The following is a 23,845-nucleotide window of genomic DNA, read 5'->3' as shown; positions in this document are numbered from 1 at the left end:
CCCAAGATATACGTGTTTTTCTCTAGAAAGAATGCCCCCCATCCACTAATAAATGTGCCGCCTCCCATTTGAAAAAAAAACAATCAGGTTGCTTATATACCTGTACTACCTTATATTGTTAGGCTATACCCATGTATAAAATGCTTCCCCTCTATCTTTTTGCAAAGAATTTTTTCTTAGCATGAACTACTGTATACCCCAGTGTATATTGTCAAACTATACATGTGCATTGTTTTGCCATATACTGAAGTATAAATGCTCCCTCATCCACTAATAAGTGCGGACCTTCCTCTTGTATTTGCCTATTTGCCAAAAAAAAGTTCTTTTTTATATTGTCAATATATACATGTGCTACCATATACCTCAGTATAAGGGGTCCCTCTCTGATAAAGGCACCATCTCTCCTATTTGCCAGAAAGAGAATGTTACTCTAATAATCTTTTTTTTTTTTCATGTAGTTAATAACATGTCCTGCTGTATATACCAGTAAAACACTCCTGTCCTAATGTCCTATAAGCAAATGTTGTAACACTTCCTGTATCCAGGATATATTCAGGGAGCATACATCAGTTTACAGATAGCTGTTGTTTCGTTTATTCAATGTAACAAAAGCTTAATTTCTATAATAAATTTTAATCAAGATGTTTAGGATGACATGGCTTTAAGCAAAAACAAAACGACAAATTTCATTGTGTGTTTCAGAATTGTTCACGGATCTTGGCTTCCCATTTCCTGGATCTCAGTGATGCTGCATTTATTCAGTTTACCTTTATGTATGGTTGTGAATCAACACCAGATAATGTGGATGAGAGCGTAATTGTTGGTCACTCTCCTGATGGTGTAACCTGGACAAGCATGACATTGATGCATTATCTTAACTACCGAAATCCTACGTTAGTTATTGAAAGTTTAAATAAATTTATAAAATCTTGCTTATTTAAAACAGTTTATTTTTATTTTGTAGATTAATATCCTCTAAGGAATGAATCACCATTTTGTTGTTTTCATTTTTTTTATGAAATATGTGGATGTATTGGGTGTATGTATGTGGTGGCTAATTCTTCTGCTCACAGTAGTCATTGGGAAAGCTTTCTAATGTTACTATAACATTATTTCACATCGTTTCATTACAGCCACATCACTAAAATATTTAGTTACAGCCAATCACTAAACAAAGTTTATTACAGCCACATCTCTAAAAACATTTTGTTACAGCCAATCACTACACACAGTATATTACAGCCACATCTCTAAAACCATTTTGTTACAGCCAATCACTTCAAGTTTATTACAGCCACATCTCTTAAAAACATTTTGTTACAGCTAAGTCACTAAGCACAGTTTATTACAACCACATCTTTAAAACATTTCGTTACATCCAAATCACTACAGATAGATTATTACAGCCACATCTCTTAAAACATTTTGTTACAGCCAAGTCACTAAGCACAATTTATTACAACCACATCTTTAAAACATTTTGTTACATCCAAATCACTACAGATAGATTATTACAGCCACATCTCTTAAAACCTTTTGTTACAGCCAAGTCACTAAACACAGATTATTACAGCCACATCTCTAAAAATATTTTGTTACATCCAAGTCACTAAACACAGTTTATTACAGCCAAATCTCTAAAAACATTTTGTTACAGCCAAGTCACTAAGCACAGTTTATTACAGCCGCATCTTTGAAACATTTTGTTACATCCAAGTCACTACAGACATATTATTACAGCAACATCTCTTAAAACATTTTGTTACAGCCAAGTCACTAAACACACTTTATTACAGCCACATCTCTAAAAATATTTTGTTACAGCCAAGTCACTAAGCACAGTTTATTACAGCCGCATCTTTGAAACATTTTGTTACATCCAAGTCACTACAGACATATTATTACAGCAACATCTCTTAAAACATTTTGTAACAGCCAAGTCACTAAACGCAGTTTATTACAGCCACATCTCTGAAAACATTTTGTTACATCCAAGTCACTACAGACAGATTATTACAGCCACATCTCTAAAAACATTTTGTTACAGCCATGTCACTAAGCACAGTTTCTTACAGCCACATCTTTAAAACATTTTGTTACATCCATGTCACTACAGACAGATTATTACAGCCACATCTCTAAAAACATTTTGTTACAGCCATGTCACTAAGCACAGTTTATTACAGCCACATCTCTGAAAACATTTTGTTACATCCAAGTCACTACAGACAGATTATTACAGCCACATCTCTAAAAACATTTGGTTACAGCCAAGTCACTAAATAGTTTATTACAGAAACATCACTAAAAGCAGTTTATTACAGCCACATCTTTAAAACATTTTGTTACAGCAACATCATTCCACACAGTTATGGACACATGACTAACAAAGTGTTTAAAAGAGCATCGCTACACACAGTTTTAGTACGGCCGCATCATTACACACATGCTATTACAGCAGCATCATTACACACAGTCTGTTACAGCAGCATTAAACACACATTATGTTACAGCAGCATCACTGCACACAAGCTGTTGCAGAAGCATCACTTCACACAGTCTGTAACAGCAGGATCACTTCACACAGTCTGTTACAGCAGCATCACTACACACAGTCTGCTACAGCAGCATCACTTCACACAGTCTGCTACAGCAGCATCACTTCACACAGCCTTGTGCAGCAGCATCTCTACACACAGTCTGTTAAAGTCTCATCACTACACACAGTCTGTTAAAGTAACATCACTACACACAGTCTTGTGCAGCAGCATCTCTACACACAGTTTGTGACAGCAGCATCACTACACACAGTTTGTTACAGCAGCATTTCTACACACAGTTTGTTACAGCAGCATCACTACAACAGTCTGTTACAGCAGCATCTCTACACACAGTTTGTGACAGCCGCATCACTACACACAGTCTGTTACAGCAGCATCTCTACACACAGTTTGCTACAGCCGCATCACTACACACAGTCTGTTACAGCAGCATCACTACACAGTTTGTGACAGCCGCATCACTACACACAGTCTGTAACAGCAGCATCTCTACACACAGTTTGTGACAGCAGCATCACTACACACAGTCTGTTACAGCAGCATCTCTACACACAGTTTGTGACAGCCGCATCTCTACTCACTGTCTGTTACAGCAGCATCACTACACACAGTTTGTTACAGCATCATCACTACACACAGTTTGTTACAGTCACATCACTTCACACAGTTTGTGACAGCCGCATCTGTACTCACTGTCTGTTACAGCAGCATCACTACACACAGTTTGTTACTGCAGCATCACTACATACAGTCTGTTACAGCCGCATCACTACACACAGTCTGTTACAGCAGCATCACTACACAGTTTGTGACAGCCGCATCACTACTCACTGTCTGTTACAGCAGCATCACTACACACAGTTTGTTACAGCGCATCACTACCATGTCTGTTACAGCAACATCACTACACAACAGTTTTGTTACAACAAGCATCACTACACATAGTTTTTACACACATCACTTCACAAAGTCTTTACAGTCACAACACTCACACAGTCTGTTGCAGCAGCATCACTACACACAGTTTGTTACAGTCACATCACTTCACACAGTCTGTTGCAGCAGTATCACTACACACAGTCTGTTGCAGCTACACATCACATACACACAGTTTGATTACAGTCACAATCACTTCACACAGTCTGTTGCACAGCCAGTATAATACACACCCCAGTCTCTGTTGCAGCAGTATCACTACACACAGTTTGTTACAGCAGATCCTACACACAGTTTGCAGCATCTCACTCACCATTGTTCAGCACATCACTCACACATCTTAGCAGTCCACACAGTTTTCAGCACTCTACACAGTTGACACAACAACATCACACTACATCAAAGTTTATTACAGTCACAACACTTCACACAGTCTGTTGCAGCAGCATCACTACACACAGTTTGATACAGTCACATCACTTCACACAGTCTGTTGCAGCAGTATCACTACACACAGTCTGTTGCAGCATCATCACTACACACAGTTTGTTACAGTCACATCACTTCACACAGTCTGTTGCAGCAGTATTACTACACACAGTCTGTTGCAGCAGGATCACTACACACAGTTTGTTACAGCAGCATCGCTACACACAGTTTGTTACAGCAGCATCGCTACACACAGTTTGTTACAGTCACATCACTTCACACAGTTTGTGACAGCCGCATCTGTACTCACTGTCTGTTACAGCAGCATCACTACACACAGTTTGTTACAGCAGCATCACTACATACAGTCTGTTACAGCAGCATCACTACACACAGTTTGTTACAGTCACATCACTTCACACAGTTTGTGACAGCCGCATCTCTACTCACTGTCTGTTACAGCAGCATCACTACACACAGTTTGTTACAGCAGCATCACTACACATAGTTTCTTACAGCAACATCACTACACAAAGTTTATTACAGTCACAACACTTCACACAGTCTGTTGCAGCAGCATCACTACACACAGTTTGTTACAGTCACATCACTTCACACAGTCTGTTGCAGCAGTATCACTACACACAGTCTGTTGCAGCATCATCACTACACACAGTTTGTTACAGTCACATCACTTCACACAGTCTGTTGCAGCAGTATTACTACACACAGTCTGTTGCAGCAGGATCACTACACACAGTTTGTTACAGCAGCATTGTTACACACAGTTTGTTACAGCAGCATCGCTACACACAGTTTGTTACAGCAGCATCACTACACACAGTTTGTTACAGCGACATCACTACACAAAGTTTGTTACAGTCACATTACTTCACACAGTTCGTTACAGTCACATCACTGCACACAGTCTGTTACAGCAGCATCACTTCACACAGTTTGTTACATCACCATCACTACACAGTTTGTTACAGTCACATCACTGCACTCTGTTTATTGCAGCACAGTTTGTTACAGTCGCATCACTGCACACAGTTCGTTGCAGTCACATCACTTCACACAGTCTGTTACAGCAGCATCACTTCACACAGTTTGTTACAGCACCATCACTACACAGTTTGTTACAGTCACATCACTGCACTCTGTTTATTGCAGCACAGTTTGTTACAGACACATCACTGCACACAGTCTGTTACAGCAGCATCACTACACGCAGTCTATTACAGCAGCATCATGACACGCAGTCTGTTAAGCAGCATCACTACACACAGTCTGTTACAGCAGCATCACTACATACAGTCTGTTACAGCAGCAATACTACACATAGTTTGTTACAGTCACATCACTTCACACAGTTTGTGACAGCCGCATCTCTACACACAGTCTGTTACAGCAGCATCTCTACACACAGTCTGTTAAAGCGGCATCACTACACACATCTGTTGCAGCAACATCACCACACACAACCTGTTACAGCAGCATCAGTACACAGAGTTTATTACAGTCACATCACTACACACAGTCTGTTAAAGCGGCATCAGTACACACAGTCTGTTATAGCAGCATCACTGCACACAGTCTCTTACAGCAGCATCACTACACACCGTCTGTTATAGCAGCATCTCTACTCGCAGTTTGTTAAAGCATCATCACTACACACAGTTTGTTACAGCAACATCACTACACAGAGTTTGTTACAGTCACATCACTACACACAGTCTATTAAAGTTGCATCACTATACACAGTCTATTACAGCAACATCACTACACACAGTCTCTTACAGCAGCATCACTACACACAGATTGTTACAGCAGCATCACTACACACAGTTTGTTAAAGCAGCATCACTACACACATTCTGTTACAGCAACATCACTACACACAGTCTCTTACAGCAGCATCACTACACACAGTCTCTTACAGCAGCATCGCTACACATAGTCTGTTACAGCAGCATCACTACACACAGTCTCTTACAGCAGCATCACTACACACAGTCTCTTACAGCAGCATCGCTACACACAGTCTCTTACAGCAGCATCACTACACACAGTTTCTTACAGCAGCATCGCTACACACAGTCTGTTTAAGCAGCATCACTACACACAGTTTGTTACAGCAGCATCACTACACATACAGTCTAACCTGTCTTAAGCAGCCAGCCAAGGGAAGCAGACAATTTGGCCGCTAAAGCCAGGTGACCGCTGACCGGAGGTGCAGCCAGTATATGTATTTTTCAGACTTCTGACCAGTCTATAGCCTTTAGGACCGTTTCTTTTTGGGTTTTCCATTATTATTTTACCAGGATACAATGACGTGCATTTGCCTTCGCAACACGAATGGTCTTCTTAGCAATCTAAAACTCCGGCGTGTTTTTTTTTACTACAAAAATTGTTACAGACAATTTTCCAACTACTAAACAAGTTTGTTTACAATTTTCGCCATTTTGGTAAGGGAAGCTACTCTCGGCGCTTATTGTCTACGCTAAATCTAAGATTAACGTTACGTTCCGTAAAAGATAGAGTGGTTTATATTTTTTTCCAAACACAATTAATTTCGTATAAATTTAATAGTATTTTGATGACAGAAGTATAAAAAAATCACAAATATTATGCAACTAACTAGTTATCGAGTATTATCTTTAACCGAGGTCAAACTGTGAACAACAAAATTGACACGAGGTGACACGCTAATTACCGGTAATTACTGGCCATTTGATCATAACAAAAGGGGATTACACCTTTGGTTATCAGTTTTAACTGAGAAGCTCATGTCATTTTGTCGTTCTTGTGGTGAAGTCCCGCGAAACTTATCAACCACGTGCTTCTCAAAATCGGGTATCTTCGGCGATTATTGCCTTCCTATTGGAAGAAAAATGGCCGCTGAAAGGGGTCAAATACGGCGGTCGGGAGGCAATTTCGGTGGCCGCTGGCCGCGGACGGCAGGTGGCCGCTGAATAAAGTGATAAAATAGAGGAAAATCCGTCGGGGGCGTCATAAAATGGCTGCTGAACGGAGGTGACCGCTGATCGGAGGTGACCGTTAGTACAGGTTAGACTGTAGTCTGTTTAAGCAGCATCACCACACACAGTCTGTTACAGCAGCATCACCACACACAGTTTGTTTATGCAGCATCACTACACACAGTTTGTTTAAGCAGCATCACTACACACAGTCTGTTACAGCAGTATCACTACACATAGTCTGTTACAGCAGCATCACTGCATATAGTCTGTTACATCAGCATCACTACACATAGTCTGTTTAAGCAGCATCACTACACACAGTCTATTGCAGTCACATCATTGCACACAGTTAGGTAGTTGCAGTTGCATCACTACACACAGTTTCATAGGGTTGCATGACTTTTGTATCCCATACAATGATGTAACATATGTAAAAAAGTGCATCCAATAGAAGCATTGTGACATTAAAAATGTTCAGCCTTTGTTGTCTGTGCTATTATTCAGAATTGAAATGATGTAGTTGTATAATAGTTTCAGTAAGGAAATGCATTTTTGGCTGGGTTTTTGAAGAAAAATCTGGCTTGTAGATTAGGGCTGTCCGGGCGGATGGATAAGACGGATGGGATAATGAGTCTCATGTTAACCTTTTTATTCATTCATTTTTCTCAACAACTACTTATCTAAACTTCAAGAAACTTGGTCAGAATGATCCCCTATTACCCTAGTTGGTCTAAAGTGAGAATGGGGTCACTGGGTCAAAGGTCAAGGTCACAGGGACCTGAACATTGAAAATGGTTTCTGCTCAATATCTGGACAAGTATTTCACCTAGGACCTTGAAACTTCATAGGTATGTTGATGTGTACATGACCCCTATTGATTTCGGGGTCACTGGGTCAAACATCAAGGTCACAGGGATCTAAACATTGAAAATTGTTTCCGCTCAATATCTGGACAAGTATTTCACCTAGGACCTTGAAACTTCATACGTATGTTGGTCTTGATGTGTACATGACCCCTATTGATTTCGGGGTCAAAGGTCAAGGTCACAGGGATATAAACATTGAAAATGGTGTTTTCTTACTTTGATTTATTTACACCAATTTATTTTTTTTTGTTTCATTTTCTTCCTGTCCATTTCTTTTTTTCCCTTTTTCCTTCAATAGTGCTTATTAATTTGGGGGTTATTTATTGTATGCCTTTATTAGAACTTTAATTCATTATCACCTAATTTGGAAAACCTTGACAAAATGCCGTCAGGCGTTAGCTGCTTGTTCTGTGAAAATATTTATTTTATAACTACTGTTATTTGTGCAGTTATTTTATGATTTTCTCTCTTTCTGTCATTCTGTGATGAAGTTTGGTTTCTTTATCAGTAAACTGACAAATGAAAATGATATTTCAGATTTGTGACTCTAAGGCTTCCTAAAGAAGCAAGACGGAATGGAACCCAGATTACTTTTGTGCAGCTGCAGCACAGTGGAACCAATGAAGATGATTGGGTTATTGATAACCTCCGAATTGGAGGACGTCAAGCAAATCCAGACACTATGATGAGCGATTTTGCACCTGGAATAGATCCTGCTGAATGGAACGCATTTGATAATGTTGAAATTGATGGTTACTGTGATTGGCAGGATGTTGCGATAGGTAATGTTCATGGTGATGAGAGTGCTTCCCTAATAACACAAGACTTGCATATAAGATCAGGACATATGATGCAGTTTTGGTATAACGTTGGATGTATGCGGCCATGGAACACTACTGTAGCTCCAGTTCACCTGCAGTATTCTACTGATTATGGATTGACGTGGTCTTATATTTCACGTCAGTGTTTGTCTAATGATCCAGCTTGTCCGTCTGGTGCCTCGATGGCAAGTGTTTACTATGGTGACCCAATGGGAGCATGGCAACGTGTAACTATTCCACTGGAAGGAATGACTAACTCAAAGTATGTTATTTTAATCTTTGTGACACCACTATAGTTTAAGTTTGGAATAGAATTGATTAATCCTGTAATCAGTTCAATGTTGTCAGGCATTCATTTATGATTTATGCAAAAAAAATGTCATTGAAATTGTATTTAGTGACAAATATTTACAATAAATTGGTTTACTAGTAAGACTCTCATGCAGTTATAGCAGGAAGAAACAAATGGATCTGAGTTAAATGTTAATTTGTGGGTGTGGGGGGGCACTTAGAGTTGCCTTTGTCCATCCGTCTGTCCAAGCTTACATATGCATACTTAGGTGGCTATTGGAACAATAGGTAACTTTACTTTTTCTTTGATGTCATTCATTTCCTGACAAAAAAAAGTAGAGAGAACAAAAGAGTAGCCACATAAATACCCATATTATGTAAGAATGTCCATTCGTCCATCTGTACCAAATTGTGTCATTCATTTTTCAAAAAGTATTTGACCCAGAGTCATCAAACCTCACAGGATTGTTATTCAGCATGGGAAGCAGTGCACCAGGCATTTTAATTTGGATCTCACACAGTCAGACCAGAGTTATGGCCTTTGACTTAGTCAAAAATAAGCATAAAAAGGGCCTAACCTTGAGTCATAAAACCATGTACAGTGTGTCAGGAGTGGGGGGCATCTAGTTTCATGATAAGATTGCTTTTTCTGCTTTGAAATATAAGAATCTGTTCATAAAGCGAGCTCTTGAAATGTTAAAAACATGCACAATGAAGCAGCACAGTTGATTTTACCCCTTGAATTATAAAAATCTGTACAAAGAGTGAGCATAGACATTTTTTAGGCCAAAATGCTCAAGGTGAGCTATTGTGACCAGTCATTGTCCGGCGTCCGGTGTCGTCTGTCAACATTTGCCTTGTGAACACTCTAGGGGCCACATTTGTGATCCAATCTTTATGAAACTTGGTCAAAATGTTAGTCTTGATGATCTCTAGGTCAAGCTTGAAACTGAGTCATGTGGGATCAAAAACTAGGTCAGTAGGCCAGATCAAAGGAAAAGCTTGTGAACACTCTCAAGGCCACAGTTGTGATCTAATATTTATGAAACTTGGTCAGAATGATTACCTTGATGATTTCTAGGTCAAGTTTGAATCTGGGCTATGTGGGATCAAAAACTAGGTCACCTGGTCAAATCAAAGGAAAAGCTTGTGAACACTCTAGAGGCCAAAATATTGAATCAATCTTTATGATACTTACTCAGAATGTTTGTCTTGATGATCTCTAGGTCAAGTTCAAAACTGGGTCATATGGGATCAAAAACCAGGTCAGTAGGCCAGATCAAAGGAAAAGCTTGTGAACACTCTAGAGGCCACAGTTGTGACCCAATATTTATGAAACTTGGTCAGAATGATTGTCTTGATGATTTCTAGGTCAAGTTTGAATCTGGGTCATGTGGAATCAGAAACTAGGTCACCCTGTCAAATCAAAGGAAAAGCTTGTGAACACTCTAGAGGCCACAATTTTGACTCAAGCTTTATGATACTTGGTCAGAATGTTTTTCTTGATGATCTCTAGGTCAGAATTGAAACTGGGTCATGTGGGATCAAAAACTAGGTCGGTAGGCCAGATCAAAGGAAAAGCTTGTGAACACTCTAGAGGCCACAGTTGTGACTCAATATTTATGAATCTTGGTCAGAATGATTGTCTTGATGATTTCTAGGTCAAGTTTGAATCTGGGTCATGTGGAGTCAAAAACTAAGTCACTCGATCAAATCAAAGGAAAAGCTTGTGAACACTGTAGAAGCCACATTTTTGAATCAATCTTTATTATACTTGGTCAGAATGTTTTTCTTGATGATCTCTAGGTCAAGTTTGAAACTTGGTCATGTGGGGTAAAAAACTAGGTCAGTAGGCCAGATCAATGGAAAACACTTGTGAACACTCTAGAGGCCACAGTTGTGACCCAATATTTTTTAAACTTAGTCAGAATGATTGTCTTGTTGATTTCTAGGTCAGATTTGAATCTGGGTCATGTGGGGTCAAAAACTAGGTCACCCGGTCAAATCAAAGGAAAAGCTTGTGAACACTTTAGAGGCCACAATTTTGACTCAATCTTTATAAAGCTTGGTCAGAATGTTTGTCTTGATGGTTTCTAGGTCGAGTTTGAAACTGGGTTATGTGGGGTTATAAACTAGGTCACTAGGCTAGATCAAAGGAAAATCTTGTCAACACTCTAGAGACCACAATTTAAGTTTGAAACTCATGAGAATTAATCAGAATGTGTGTCTTGATAATCTATAGGTCATGTTTGAATCTGGGTCATGTGGGGTCAAAAACTAGGTCACCTGGTCAAATCAAAAGGAAGGTTTGTGAACACTAGAGGCCACAGTTGTGACCCAATCTTTATGAAACTTGGCCAGGATGTTTATCTTGATAATTTCTGGGTTAAGTTCGAAACTGGGTCATATGGGGTCAAAAACTAGGTCAGTTGGCCAGATCAAAGGAAAAGCTTGTGAACACTCAAGAGACCACAGTTGTCACTCAATCTTTATGAAATTTGGTCAGAATGTTTGTCTTGATGATCTTTAGGTCAGATTTGAATCTGGGTCATGTGGGATGAAAAACTAGGTCACTAGGCTAGATCAAAGGAAAAACTTGTGAACACTATAGAGGCCACAGTTATGACTCAGTCTTTATGAAATTTAGTCGGAATGTTTGTCTTGATGATCTCTAGGTCAAGTTCAAAACTGGATCATATGGGATCAAAAACTAGGTCAGTAGGCCAGATCAAAGGAAAAGCTTGTGAACACTCTAGAGGCCACAGTTGTGACCCAATATTTATGAATCTTGGTCAGAATGATTGTCTTGATGATTTCTAGGTCAAGTTTGAATCTGGGTCATGTGGAGTCAGAAACTAGGTCACCCTGTCAAATCAAAGGAAAAGCTTGTGAACACTCTAGAGGCCATAATTTTGACTCAAGCTTTATGATACTTGGTCAGAATGTTTGTCTTGATGATCTCTAGGTCAGATTTGAAACTGGGTCATGTGGGATCAAAAACTAGGTCAGTAGGCCAGATCAAAGGAAAAGCTTGTGAACACTCTAGAGGCCACAGTTGTGACTCAATATTTATGAATCTTGGTCAGAATGATTGTCTTGATGATTTCTAGGTCAAGTTTGAATCTGGGTCATGTAGAGTAAAAACTAGGTCACCCGATCAAATCAAAGGAAAAGCTTGTGAACACTGTAGAAGCCACATTTTTGACTCAATCTTTATTATACTTGGTCAGAATGTTTGTCTTGATGATCTCTAGGTCAAGTTTGAAACTGGGTCATGTGGGGTAAAAAACTAGGTCAGTAGGCCAGATCAATGGAAAACACATGTGAACACTCTAGAGGCCACAGTTGTGACCCAATATTTTTAAACTTGGTCAGAATGATTGTCTTGTTAATTTCTAGGTCAGATTTGAATCTGGGTCATGTGGGGTCAAAAACAAGGTCACCCGGTCAAATCAAAGGAAAAGCTTGTGAACACTTTAGAGGCCACAATTTTGACTCAGTCTTTATAAAGCTGGGTCAGAATGTTTGTCTTGATGATTTCTAGGTCGAGTTTGAAACTGGGTTATGTGGGGTTATAAACTAGGTCACTAGGCCAGATCAAAGGAAAATCTTGTCAACACTCTAGAGACCACAATTTAAGTTTGAAACTCATGAGAATTAATCAGAATGTTTGTCTTGATAATCTATAGGTCATGTTCGAATCTGGGTCATGTGGTATCAAAAACTAGGTCACCTGGTCAAATCAAAAGGAAGGTTTGTGAACACTCTAGAGGCCACAGTTGTGACCCAGTCTTTATGAAACTTGGCCAGGATGTTTATCTTGATAATTTCTGGGTTAAGTTTGAAACTGGGTCATATGGGGTCAAAAACTAGGTCAGTTGGCCAGATCAAAGGAAAAGCTTGTGAACACTCAAGAGGCCACAGTTGTCACTCAATCTTTATGAAATTTGGTCAGAATGTTTGTCTTGATGATCTTTAGGTCAGATTTGAATCTGGGTCATGTAGGATGAAAAACTAGGTCACTATAGAAGATCAAAGGAAAAGCTTGCGAACACTCACAGTTGTGACTCAATCTTTTTGAAACTTGGTCAGAATGTTTGTCTTGATGATCTCTAGGTCCAGTTTTAATCTGGGTCATTTGGGGTCAAAAACTAGGTCACATGGTCAAATCAAAGGAAAAGTATGTGAACACTCTAAAGGCAACAGTTGTGACTCAATCTAAATGAAACTTGTTCAGAATGTTTGTCTTGATGAACTTTAGGTTTAATTCGAAACTGGGTCATTTGGGGTCAAAAACTAGGTCAGTAGGCTAGATCAGCTCTGGTGAGTGATATAGGGCCATCATGGACCTCTTGTTTTAAAAAGATATGACTGCTTGTTGCAAAGTTTGAAAACCTAGTTTGCATGGAATTTTTGTTTCTCCTTGAAATGTAAGAATCTGTATAGAGAGTGAGCATAGTCGTTTTTAACCAGGTTTTTATACGCCCGTTTGAAAAACGAGACGTATTATGGGAACGCCCCTGGCGGGCGGGCGGGCGGGTGTGTGGGCGCCGTCCACAGACCTTGTCCGGAGCATATCTTCTACATGCATGAAGGGATTTTGATGAAACTTGGCACAGTTGTTTACCATCATGAGACAGAGTGTCATGCGCAAGAACCAGGTCCCTAGGTCTAAGGTCAAGGTCACACTTAGAGGTCAAAGGTCAAATTCAAGAATGACTTTGTCCGGAGCATATCTTCTTCATGCATAGAGGGATTTTGATGAAAGTTGGCACAATTGTTCATCATCATGAGAAGGAGTGTCATGCACAAGAACCAGGTCCCTAGGTCTAAGGTCAAGGTCACACTTAGAGGTCAAAGGATACAAGAATGAAAACTTTGTCCGGAGCATTTCTTCTTCATGCATAGAGGGATTTTGATATAACTTGGCACAAATGTTCACCACCATGAGGCGGAGTGTCATGCGCAAGAACCAGGTCTCTAGGTCTAAGGTCAAGGTCACACTTAGAGGTCAAAGGATACAAGAATGAAAACCTTGTCCGGAGCATGTCTTCTTCATGCATAGAGGGATTTTGATATAACTTGGCACAAATGTTCACCACCACGAGACGTAGTGTCATGCGCAAGAACCAGGTCCCTAGGTCTAAGGTCAAGGTCACACTTAGAGGCCAAAGGTCAGATACAAGAATGACTTTGTCCGAAGCATTTCTTCTTCATGCATGGAGGGATTTTGATGTAACTTGACACAATTATACACCATCATGAGACAAAGTGTCATGCGCAGTTCCCTTCTTTCGAATTACTTCCCTTTGTTGTTACTATAAATAGCTTATATTGTAACTTTTTCATTACTAGTCATAGGGAAAAATCCAGACCACTTTTCTGTAGTACAATATGCATGCTACATCCAATTTTGAGGTGTACTTTGACCAGTCTCTACCTGTTAAAGATTTTTGTGAGGACTTACAATTTTTTTTATGATTTTTTTTTTTTTTTTTTTTATGATTTTTTTTTTTAAGATTAACTTCCCTTAGTTGTTACTATAAATAACTTATATTGTAACTTTTTTATAATTGACCGTAGGGAAAAACCAAGACCACTTTTCTGTGGTACAACATAGATGTTACTTTCCAATTTTAGGTGTATTTTAAGGTATCTCTAACTGGTAAGGAGTTTTTTTGTGGACTTAGAAAAACAAAACACTTAGTTATTACTAAACAACCACAAAGTTAAAAATTCCATTTGCAAATACAGGTGCTAGAGTAAAGAAATTTGCTGTGACGGGCGTATATTGTGACATTCTTGCACTCTTGTTCAAAGTTGAAAATCTGGTTATCTTCTTCTTATTCTTATCATTTGCAACTACACTGTCAGAACAGTAGCCTCGATGAAACTTGTGGTTTGCTGCAGATCCTCAATGCCTCCATACAATTTCTGGTGGATTGAGGTATCTATCGGCCAAGTCGCAGCTCGCTCCTGGTCATGCCTTTTACATCTCTGAAGTATATGCTCTGCAGTCTGATCTTCTTCACCACATGGACAAGTTGGTGATGATGTCAGTCTGTATTTCTTGTACATGTGAGCATTGAGCTTGTTGTGCCCTGAGCGGAGCCTGACCATCATTACTTGTTCAGACCGATCAAGGAGATGAAAAGCATCTTCCTCCATCCTTGGTCTCATTAGTGCCTTGATGATGGTGACTTTCTCCTTGTAACTCACAGGTTCTGTTGGTTGCTCTGACTGAGCTCCTAGCTTAGCCAGTTTGTCTGCCTCTTCATTGCCTGCAAGTCCACAGTGGGATGGAATCCACTGAAGTGCTACTTTGCAGGTTATACTCAGGCTCTGCATTCTCCTGGCTAGCTGCGGAGCTTTATTGTTGATTAGAGCTTCCATGACAGACAGTGCATCTGTGAGAAAGATGGCTGAGGAGCTTTCTTCTGCCGAGTCTTCAACCATTGAGACGGCCTTCATGAGTGCTTCAGTCTCTGCCTTGTAATTGCTGCAGTGTTTTCCTGTGGCTGCATGTAGTGTTTCTCTCTTGCCAGATGGATATTGAATGAAAACTCCTGCTCCTCCATCTTTGACGGCGCATGTGGCTGATCCGTCTGTATAGTCGAGTCCATGATTCCAGAGGATAGTCTTCATTGATCATAGCAAGTGTGAGGCTCTTCCAAATGCCTTCATCCTCTTGCTTCCCGCGGTCAAGATGAGGAACAGCAAGTCTCACAGTCACTGAGGACAGATCATTCGCTAGTGGGTTTATAATGTCTTCACTACCTAGGGGAATCGTTGGTATGTTCAGCTCAGTTTTGAACACTCGGTTGAGTTTCTTTGCCTCATGTACGAAGCTGCTACGTTTGAGCCGATTCCTTTTGTAGCCATCTAGCTTGGCTTTCATGGGATGGTCTTGAAAAGACCTGAACTTCTCTGCTTGAAGCAGAACCTTTGCATGTCTTCTGTTTTGTAACGGCTGTGTGCCTGTTAGTTTCTCCATGAAGGAGATTGGTGTAGACTTTGTAGCACCTGTCATGATCCACAATGCTTGGTTCTGGACCGTGTCTAAAGCCTGTTGGTTAGTTTTGGCAGTAGTGGACCAGGCAGTTGAGCTATACTCTTAATGGGGTCTCACTGTTCCCTGATATACTGTCTTGAGTATTTGCTCATTTGCTCCCCACGTTGTTCCAGCAAGTTTGAGCATCATGGCAAGCTTCCTACGGGCCTTCCCTTTTGCTTGACTAATGTGGGGCTTCCAGGTTAGCCATTTGTCAAAGGTCACTCCGAGGTATTTTGCCTAGTCTGCTTCAGTCAGCAAAGTATTTCCCATCTTGATTTTTCCCGCCCTCTGCTTTGACGACAGGGAGAATAGTGTGGTGGATGATTTCTCTGTATTGATCGATACACACCATTCTTCAGCCAGGTCTCTACTTCCTCTCCACGTTTATCCAGATGGTCGTATCCCCAGCTTTGTGAGTGACTGTTAAAGTCTCCTACAATGATGAACCTGGTTTCATCAGTTGTAACTTTGTCAAGGGACAGAGCTTTGTCACTTGGAGAGTATATATTCACAAGTTTCAAACTGAACTCGTTCTTTCTGAGGCTCAGAACTTGGAACTCAGAGTCATTCATATGCGTGTTGGTCTGGACAGCGCTGATGTTGTTCCTGACCAATGTCATGATGCCTCCTTTTCGTCTGCCAATTCTGTCACAGCGGAAACACTGGTATCCTCTGACTTTGAAGGATTTCTCTGGCTGTAGGTGAGTTTCCTGAATGCAACAGACATTAATGTCTTTCTCATGGAGGATATGCTCAAGTTCAGCTTTCTTGTTGAAGACACCCTCCGCATTCCAATGCATCAGCCTGAAAGGTTGATGCAAATTGGTTCTTCTTCTTGGTATGTTCCTCCTTCTTCTCTTTGTATGTTGTGGATTGAAGGAGGGACCCCCAGTAGCTGTGGGTGGACTCTGTCGAGGCTCAGGGCCCGGCACTGAATCCCCCTGGAGGGACCTCTGAGATTCAGCACCACATTTTTGAATACCGGATGGCTGTGCAGTCATAGCGATATTGCATGGTGCATGTTGTTCGTTAAGAGAGTGCCAATGGCCCAGCACCTCTGTCTTCAACTCTCTAGGTTTCTTTCGGGGTTACCTCACCCTTAGTTCCGAGTTAAAACCCTATCCTGGGAACACAGGAGCTATTTGTCCCATAGCTGGGGGTCTGTTCATAGGCATCAGGGGGTGTCCACACACCGGTGGGCCTGGCATGCCACATGTCTGGGGGCAGACCTCCTCCGAGTCCCTTGCAGTTCTGCCTGAGGCCGCAAGGTGCTCAGTTACAGTGTGGCGCCAACTCGGAGGCACTGCAAAAGGGCTTGTCTGCAGAGAGGCTATGTACTGGCAGGGAAGACTTACGCACTCGGCTCCTTTTTCACCAGAAGGCTAGCCAGCGGTGGAGGCTGAAAGCGGAAGGTGACAAGCACACAACACACAGCACACCACACTTGACGCCTCAGCAGACCAATTGCCACACGAAAATCTGGTTATTAAAGTGGCGATGTCGTTGGGCAGATGGATGGATGGATGGGTGGCATCAAGATTTGGTTTCCGTTCAGTAACTTTAGTTTTGGTTGAGATATTTAAATGGAATAAAATTTGGGGTCAGTGGTGTCAAGGTCAAAACACTGTTACAAAAAGTAGAGAAAAACAGTTTCTGCTCAATAACTTAAGTTTTGATTGATGAATTGAAATTAAACATGCCGTAAAAGTAGATTATAGAAAAATCAAGGCTGGGATTGCATATGGGGTCATTGGGGTCAGGTTCAAGGTCAGTATAACTGATTTAAAGTGCATACTTAGAAATTACCACTGTGGTGCAATAGTCTAGAGCATTGGGTCACAGCTAACTCTTGTGCTGTGGAACACATGGGTCACGATTCAAATGTAAGTATGAAGTATATGTGTCAAGTTTCATAACTATATTAGTGCTCTTTTTGATATTGAATAGAAAAAGATTTTACCTACCTGTTCCATTTTTCTTCACTATTCCATTTTTATTACATTTCAATATGATAACCAATAACTGCCCTAAATAGTTTCAGTTCATTTTGCAACTTGACCTTTAGAGCTCAAAAACAAAATGATTAGTCCTATAAGCCATGGATTTTATAGATGTAGGTCATTAAATCACTCATTCTCTGTAACATTTAAGCAATTATAGTTTTTGTTTTGTTTCAGAGCTACAAGGTTTCGCTGGCAGCAACGCCCTGTTATGGATGAGGAAGCAGTCACAGACTTCGGTATCAGAGAAATTTATATAGGTCGAGCATGTCAGGATCTGTGTGGTGGTCATGGTATCTGTCATCCAGCTAACTTCCCAGCATGCATCTGTGATGATGGTCACCGTGGTGATAATTGTTATCCCTGGAAAGTTAAAAATTTGGTAGAGTATGCTTATGGTTTAGCTCTTTTGACTTTGGTGGTCAATTGTTCCAGTAAAATGCTTGCATGTACATTGTTTTTAATGCATAATTGTTAAGTTTGATGCCTGTTTGAATCATCTTTAATGCATTGACAAACAAATGCTGGTGTCTGTCATGATCCGGTCTAGTATGAATCACCTTCAGTGCTTGTACAAACAAATGCTGGTGTCTGTCATGGTCTGGTCTAGTATGAATCACCTACAATGCTTGTACAAACAAATGCTGGTGCCTGTCATGATCCGGTCCAGTATGAATTACCTTCAGTGCTTGTACAAACGAATGCTGGTGTCTGTCATGATCCAGTCTAGTATGAATCACCTTCAATGCTTGTACAAATGAATGCTGGTGTCTGTCATGATCCAGCTTGGTATGAATCACATTCAATACTTGTACAAACAAATGCTGGTGTCTGTCATGATCCAGTCTGGTATGAATCACCTTCAATGCTTTGACAAACAAATGCTGGTGTCTGTCATGATCTGATCTAGTATGAATCACTTTCATTGCTTGTACAAACAAATGCTGGTGTCTGTGATGATCTGGTCTAGTTTGAATCACCTTCAATGCTTGTACAAACAAATGCTTGTGCCTGTCATGATCAGGTCTAGTATGAATCACCTTCAATGCTTTGACAAGCAAATGCTGGTGGCTGTCATGATCCGATCTAGTATGAATCACATTCAATGCTTGTACAAACAAATGCTGGTGTCTGTGATGATCCGGTCTAGTGTGAATCACCTTCAATGATTGTACAAACAAATGCTGGTGTCTGTGATGATCTGGTCTAGTTTGAATCACCTTCAATGCTTGTACAAACAAATGCTGGTGTCTGTGATGATCTGGTCTAGTATGTATCACCTTCAATGCTTGTACAAACAAATGCTTGTGCCTGTCATGATCTGGTCTAATGTGAATCACCTTCAATGCTTGTACAAACAAATGCTGGTGTCTGTGATAATCTGGTCTAGTTTGAATCACCTTCAATGCTTGTACAAACAAATGCTGGTGTCTGTGATGATCCGGTCTAGTGTGAATCACCTTCAATGATTGTACAAACAAATGCTGGTGTCTGTGATGATCTGGTCTAGTTTGAATCACCTTCAATGCTTGTACAAACAAATGCTGGTGTCTGTGATGATCTGGTCTAGTATGTATCACCTTCAATGCTTTGACAAGCAAATGCTGGTGGCTGTCATGATCCGATCTAGTATGAATCACATTCAATGCTTGTACAAACAAATGCTGGTGTCTGTGATGATCCGATCTAGTATGAATCACATTCAATGCTTGTACAAACAAATGCTGGTGTCTGTGATGATCCGGTCTAGTGTGAATCACCTTCAATGATTGTACAAACAAATGCTGGTGTCTGTGATGATCTGGTCTAGTTTGAATCACCTTCAATGCTTGTACAAACAAATGCTGGTGTCTGTGATGATCTGGTCTAGTATGTATCACCTTCAATGCTTGTACAAACAAATGCTTGTGCCTGTCATGATCTGGTCTAATGTGAATCACCTTCAATGCTTGTACAAACAAATGCTGGTGTCTGTGATAATCTGGTCTAGTTTGAATCACCTTCAATGCTTGTACAAACAAATGCTGGTGTCTGTCATGATCCGGTCTAGTATGAATCACCTTCAGTGCTTTGACAAGCAGATGCTGGTGGCGGTCATGATCCGATCTAGTATGAATCACATTCAATGCTTGTACAAACAAATGCTTGTGCTTGTCATGATCTGGTCTAATGTGAAGCACCTTCAATGCTTGTACAAACAAATGCTGGTGTCTGTGATGATCTGGTCTAGTATGAATCACCTTCAATGCTTGTACAAACAAAGGCTGGTGTAAGTCATGAACCAGTCAGATTTGAACCTATAACCTCTTACTTGTCAAACATTTGACACTCAGATACTTTTATACTCCCACAAAACGCAGTTTGGGGGGATATATAGGAGTGAGGTTGGCGGTTAGTTGGTCAGTCAGTCCGTTGGTTTTCATGGTTTCTGGATGATAACTCATGAAAGGCTTGACCGATTTAAATAATTTTTGGTACACAGATGTAACATCAAAAAATACAGGTCAAGTTTGAATTTGGGGTCAGTAGGTCAAAGGTAAAGGTCACAGTGACTGTGAACAGTTAAATGGTTTCCGGATGATAACTTGAGAATGCTTGGGCCTAGGATCTTGAAAATTGATAGGGAGGTTGGTTATGACCAGCAGATGACCCCTAATGGTTTTGAGGTCAGTGGATCACAGGTCAAGGTCACAGTGACCCGGAACATTTAAACAGTTTTTGGACAATAACTTCAGAACGTTTAGGACTAGGCTCAGGAAACTTAATCGGGAGGTTTGTCATATCAAGCAGATGACCCGTATTGATTTTGAGTTCCAAAGGTCAAAGGTCATTTAAACCTTTTACAGACAATAACTTGAGAACGCTTGGGCCGAGGATCATGAAACTTCATAGGGAGGTAGATCATGACTAGCAGATGACCTCTATTGATTTTGAGGTCAGTAGGTCAAAGGTCAAGTAAGTTGGCTTTGACATTGGCTTAGTTCTGTGACAAGGCCATATTGTGGGGGTATAATTCATCATTCCTGTGACAACTGTAGTTTAATTTATGGCCTTGTCACTAATGAGACTGCACGGGTGAACTATTTGTGGTTTTTAGCTTGACTATTTGAAGAATAGGTAGAGCTATTGGACTCACCTGTGTGTCGGTGTGTCTGCGTTGACATCCCAATTTGATTAAATTTTTGTCTGTACGCTGGTATCTCAGTAAGCACAAGTGGGAATGGATTGAAACTTGACACACTTATTCACTGTGATCAACTGACTTATGTTGCACAGGTTCCATAACTCTATGTTGTTTCTTTACAAAATTATGCCTCTTTTTCAACTTAGCAAATTTTGGTTAAGCTGGTATCTTAGTACCCAATAATGGGAATGGATTGAAACTTTGCATGATATAAAATGCAGTGTACATGTTCCATAACTCTAGTTTGCATTTTTACAAAATTATGCCCCTTTTTCGACTTTTATATTCATTTAATTTACAAGGCTGTTGAAAAGTCCTCCTACAGCTTTTGCTTATTAAAGCAAATATTGATTATTCTGTTATTTCATCTATTGGTGCAAACAGTTACTTTTATGATTTTGTTTTTTTTTAACATGAAAGATGTCAAACAGACATTTTTTGCTCACCTGTCACATAGTGAAAGGTGAGCTTTTGTGATCACGCAGCGTCCGTCGTCCGTGCGTCCGTCCGTCCGTGCGTAAACTTTTCCTTGTGACATCTCTAGAGGTCACATTTTTTGTGGGATCTTTATGAAAGTTGGTCAGCATGTTCATCTTGATGATATCTAGGTCAAGTTCGAAACTGGGTCACCTGCCTTTAAAAACTAGGTCAGTAGGTCTAAAAATAGAAAAACCTTGTGACCTCTCTAGAGGCCATATATTTCACAAGATCTTCATGAAAATTGGTCAGAATGTTCACCTTGATGATATCTAGGTCAAGTTTAAAACTGGGTCACGTGCTGTCAAAAACTAGGTCAGTAGGTCTAAAAATAGAAAAACATTGTGACCTCTCTAGAGGCCATATATTTCACAAGATCTTCATGAAAATTGGTCAGAATGTTCATCTTGATGATATCTAGGTCAAGTTTGAAACTGGGTCACATGCTGTCAAAAACTAGGTCAGTAGGTCAAATATTAGAAAAACCTTTTGACCTCTCTAAAGGCCATGTTTTTCCATGGGATCTGTATGAAATTTGGTCTGAATGTTCATCTTGATGATATCTAGGTCAAGTTCGAAACTGGGTCACATGCCTTCAAAAACTAGGTCAGTAGGTCTAAAAATAGAAAAACCTTGTGACCTCTCTAGAGGCCATATATTTCATGAGATCTTCATGAAAATTGGTCAGAATGTTCACCTTGATGATATCTAGGTCAAGTTTGAAAGTGGGTCACGTGCCTTCAAAAACTAGGTCAGTAGGTCAAATAATAGAAAAACCTTGGGACCTCTCTAGAGGCTATATTTTTCATGGGATCTGTATGAAAATTGGTCTGAATGTTCATCTTGATGATATCTAGGTCAAGTTCGAAAGTGGGTCACGTGCCTTCAAAAAATAGGTCAGTAGGTCAAATAATAGAAAAACCTTGTGACCTCTCTAAAGGCCATATTTTATATGGGATCTGTATGAAAGTTGGTCTGATATCTTCACCTTGATGATATCTAGGTCAAGTTCGAAACTGGGTCACGTGCCGTCAAAAACAAGGTCAGTAGGTCTAAAAATAGAAAAACCTTGTGACCTCTCTAGAGGCCATATATTTCACAAGATCTTTATGAAAATTGGTCAGAATGTTCATCTTGATGATATCTAGCTCAAGTTTGAAACAGGGTCATGTGCGGTCAAAAACTAGGTCAGTTGGTCTAAAAATAGAAAAACCTTGTGACATCTCTAGAGGCCATATTTGTGAATGGATCTTCATGAAAATTGGTCAGAATGTTCATCTTGATGATATCTAGGTCAAGTTCGAAACTGGGTCACGTGCCTTCAAAAAGTAGGTCAGTAGGTCAAATAATGAAAAAACGTTGTGACCTCTCTAGAGGCCATATTTTTTGTGGGATCTGTATGAAAGTTGGTCTGAATGTTTATCAACTGGGTCATGTGGGAAGAGGTGAGCGATTCAGGACCATCATGGTCCTCTTGTCTTATTCAGTTGTTTAGATGCTTACCATTAATATCAAAAAAGGAATTTCCATAAAATCATGTTATTACAGTTGAACTATTTAGTAGTTGTGAGTTCCAGTTTGGAAGAGAAACATGCATTGATACTGGTCAACTCAAGTCAAGTTTATTCATAACAACATGACCCCTAACTGGGGTGTGTGCATACATATTACACAAATATAATATACAGGAATGAGCAATACATATTACTATGAATGGCTATATCCAGCTGGGCTTAATCTAATACCTATAAGCATTACCATAGGTTATTCGGAAGCACAACTCCAGCAATCTGTACAGTCCACAAGTCCCAACATAGGGGAGAAATAAGAAATATTAAATGGAATGACGAATATAGATGATAATTGCACTATAGTCTTGTCACTCCCAGAACAGTATAACATCGAGACATCTCTACAGTACTAGATTGAGAAAGATTAAAAATCATGTGACTTAACATTTACAGACAAATGTGTAATAAAAAGAAAGACACTATTGAAATTTAGATAGTACAATTTTACAGAATTTTGCTAACTTGAATAATATACTAACATTTTCAGAATTAAACAGTGCTTTCATTTTAGTAGTGTTATGATTTTTAATAATATCAGTAGGAATGTTTTTCTTTCTTTCTTTTCTAAAACAATAGCATTCAAAAATATAGTAATACTCACCCCCAAATTTGTTAAAACTGCACAACTCGCAGATGCGATCATCTCTTGTGATACCAAGAAAACGACACTT

The 23,845-nt window shown here is 39.9% G+C and overlaps 1 protein-coding gene across 2 annotated transcripts in view; it reads left to right on the top strand.

Annotated features, from left to right (window-relative positions):
- The window catches only part of LOC123529323 (reelin-like), a 418,269-nt gene that overhangs the window by 358,408 nt on the left and 36,016 nt on the right, over positions 1-23,845 (top strand). For both annotated transcript variants that reach the window (XM_045309613.2, XM_045309612.2), the window contains exons 49-51: positions 703-893; positions 8,314-8,859; positions 18,120-18,324. In XM_045309613.2, coding sequence (XP_045165548.2) covers positions 703-893; positions 8,314-8,859; positions 18,120-18,324 — 942 coding nt within the window. The remainder of the gene's footprint in view (positions 1-702; positions 894-8,313; positions 8,860-18,119; positions 18,325-23,845) is intronic.

The sequence above is a fragment of the Mercenaria mercenaria genome, chromosome 13 (genome assembly GCF_021730395.1).
Source record: "Mercenaria mercenaria strain notata chromosome 13, MADL_Memer_1, whole genome shotgun sequence".
NCBI classification, from domain to species: domain Eukaryota; kingdom Metazoa; phylum Mollusca; class Bivalvia; order Venerida; family Veneridae; genus Mercenaria; species Mercenaria mercenaria.
The sequence above is the reverse complement of the archived record's forward strand: the minus strand, read 5'-3'. Positions and strand labels throughout refer to the sequence as shown.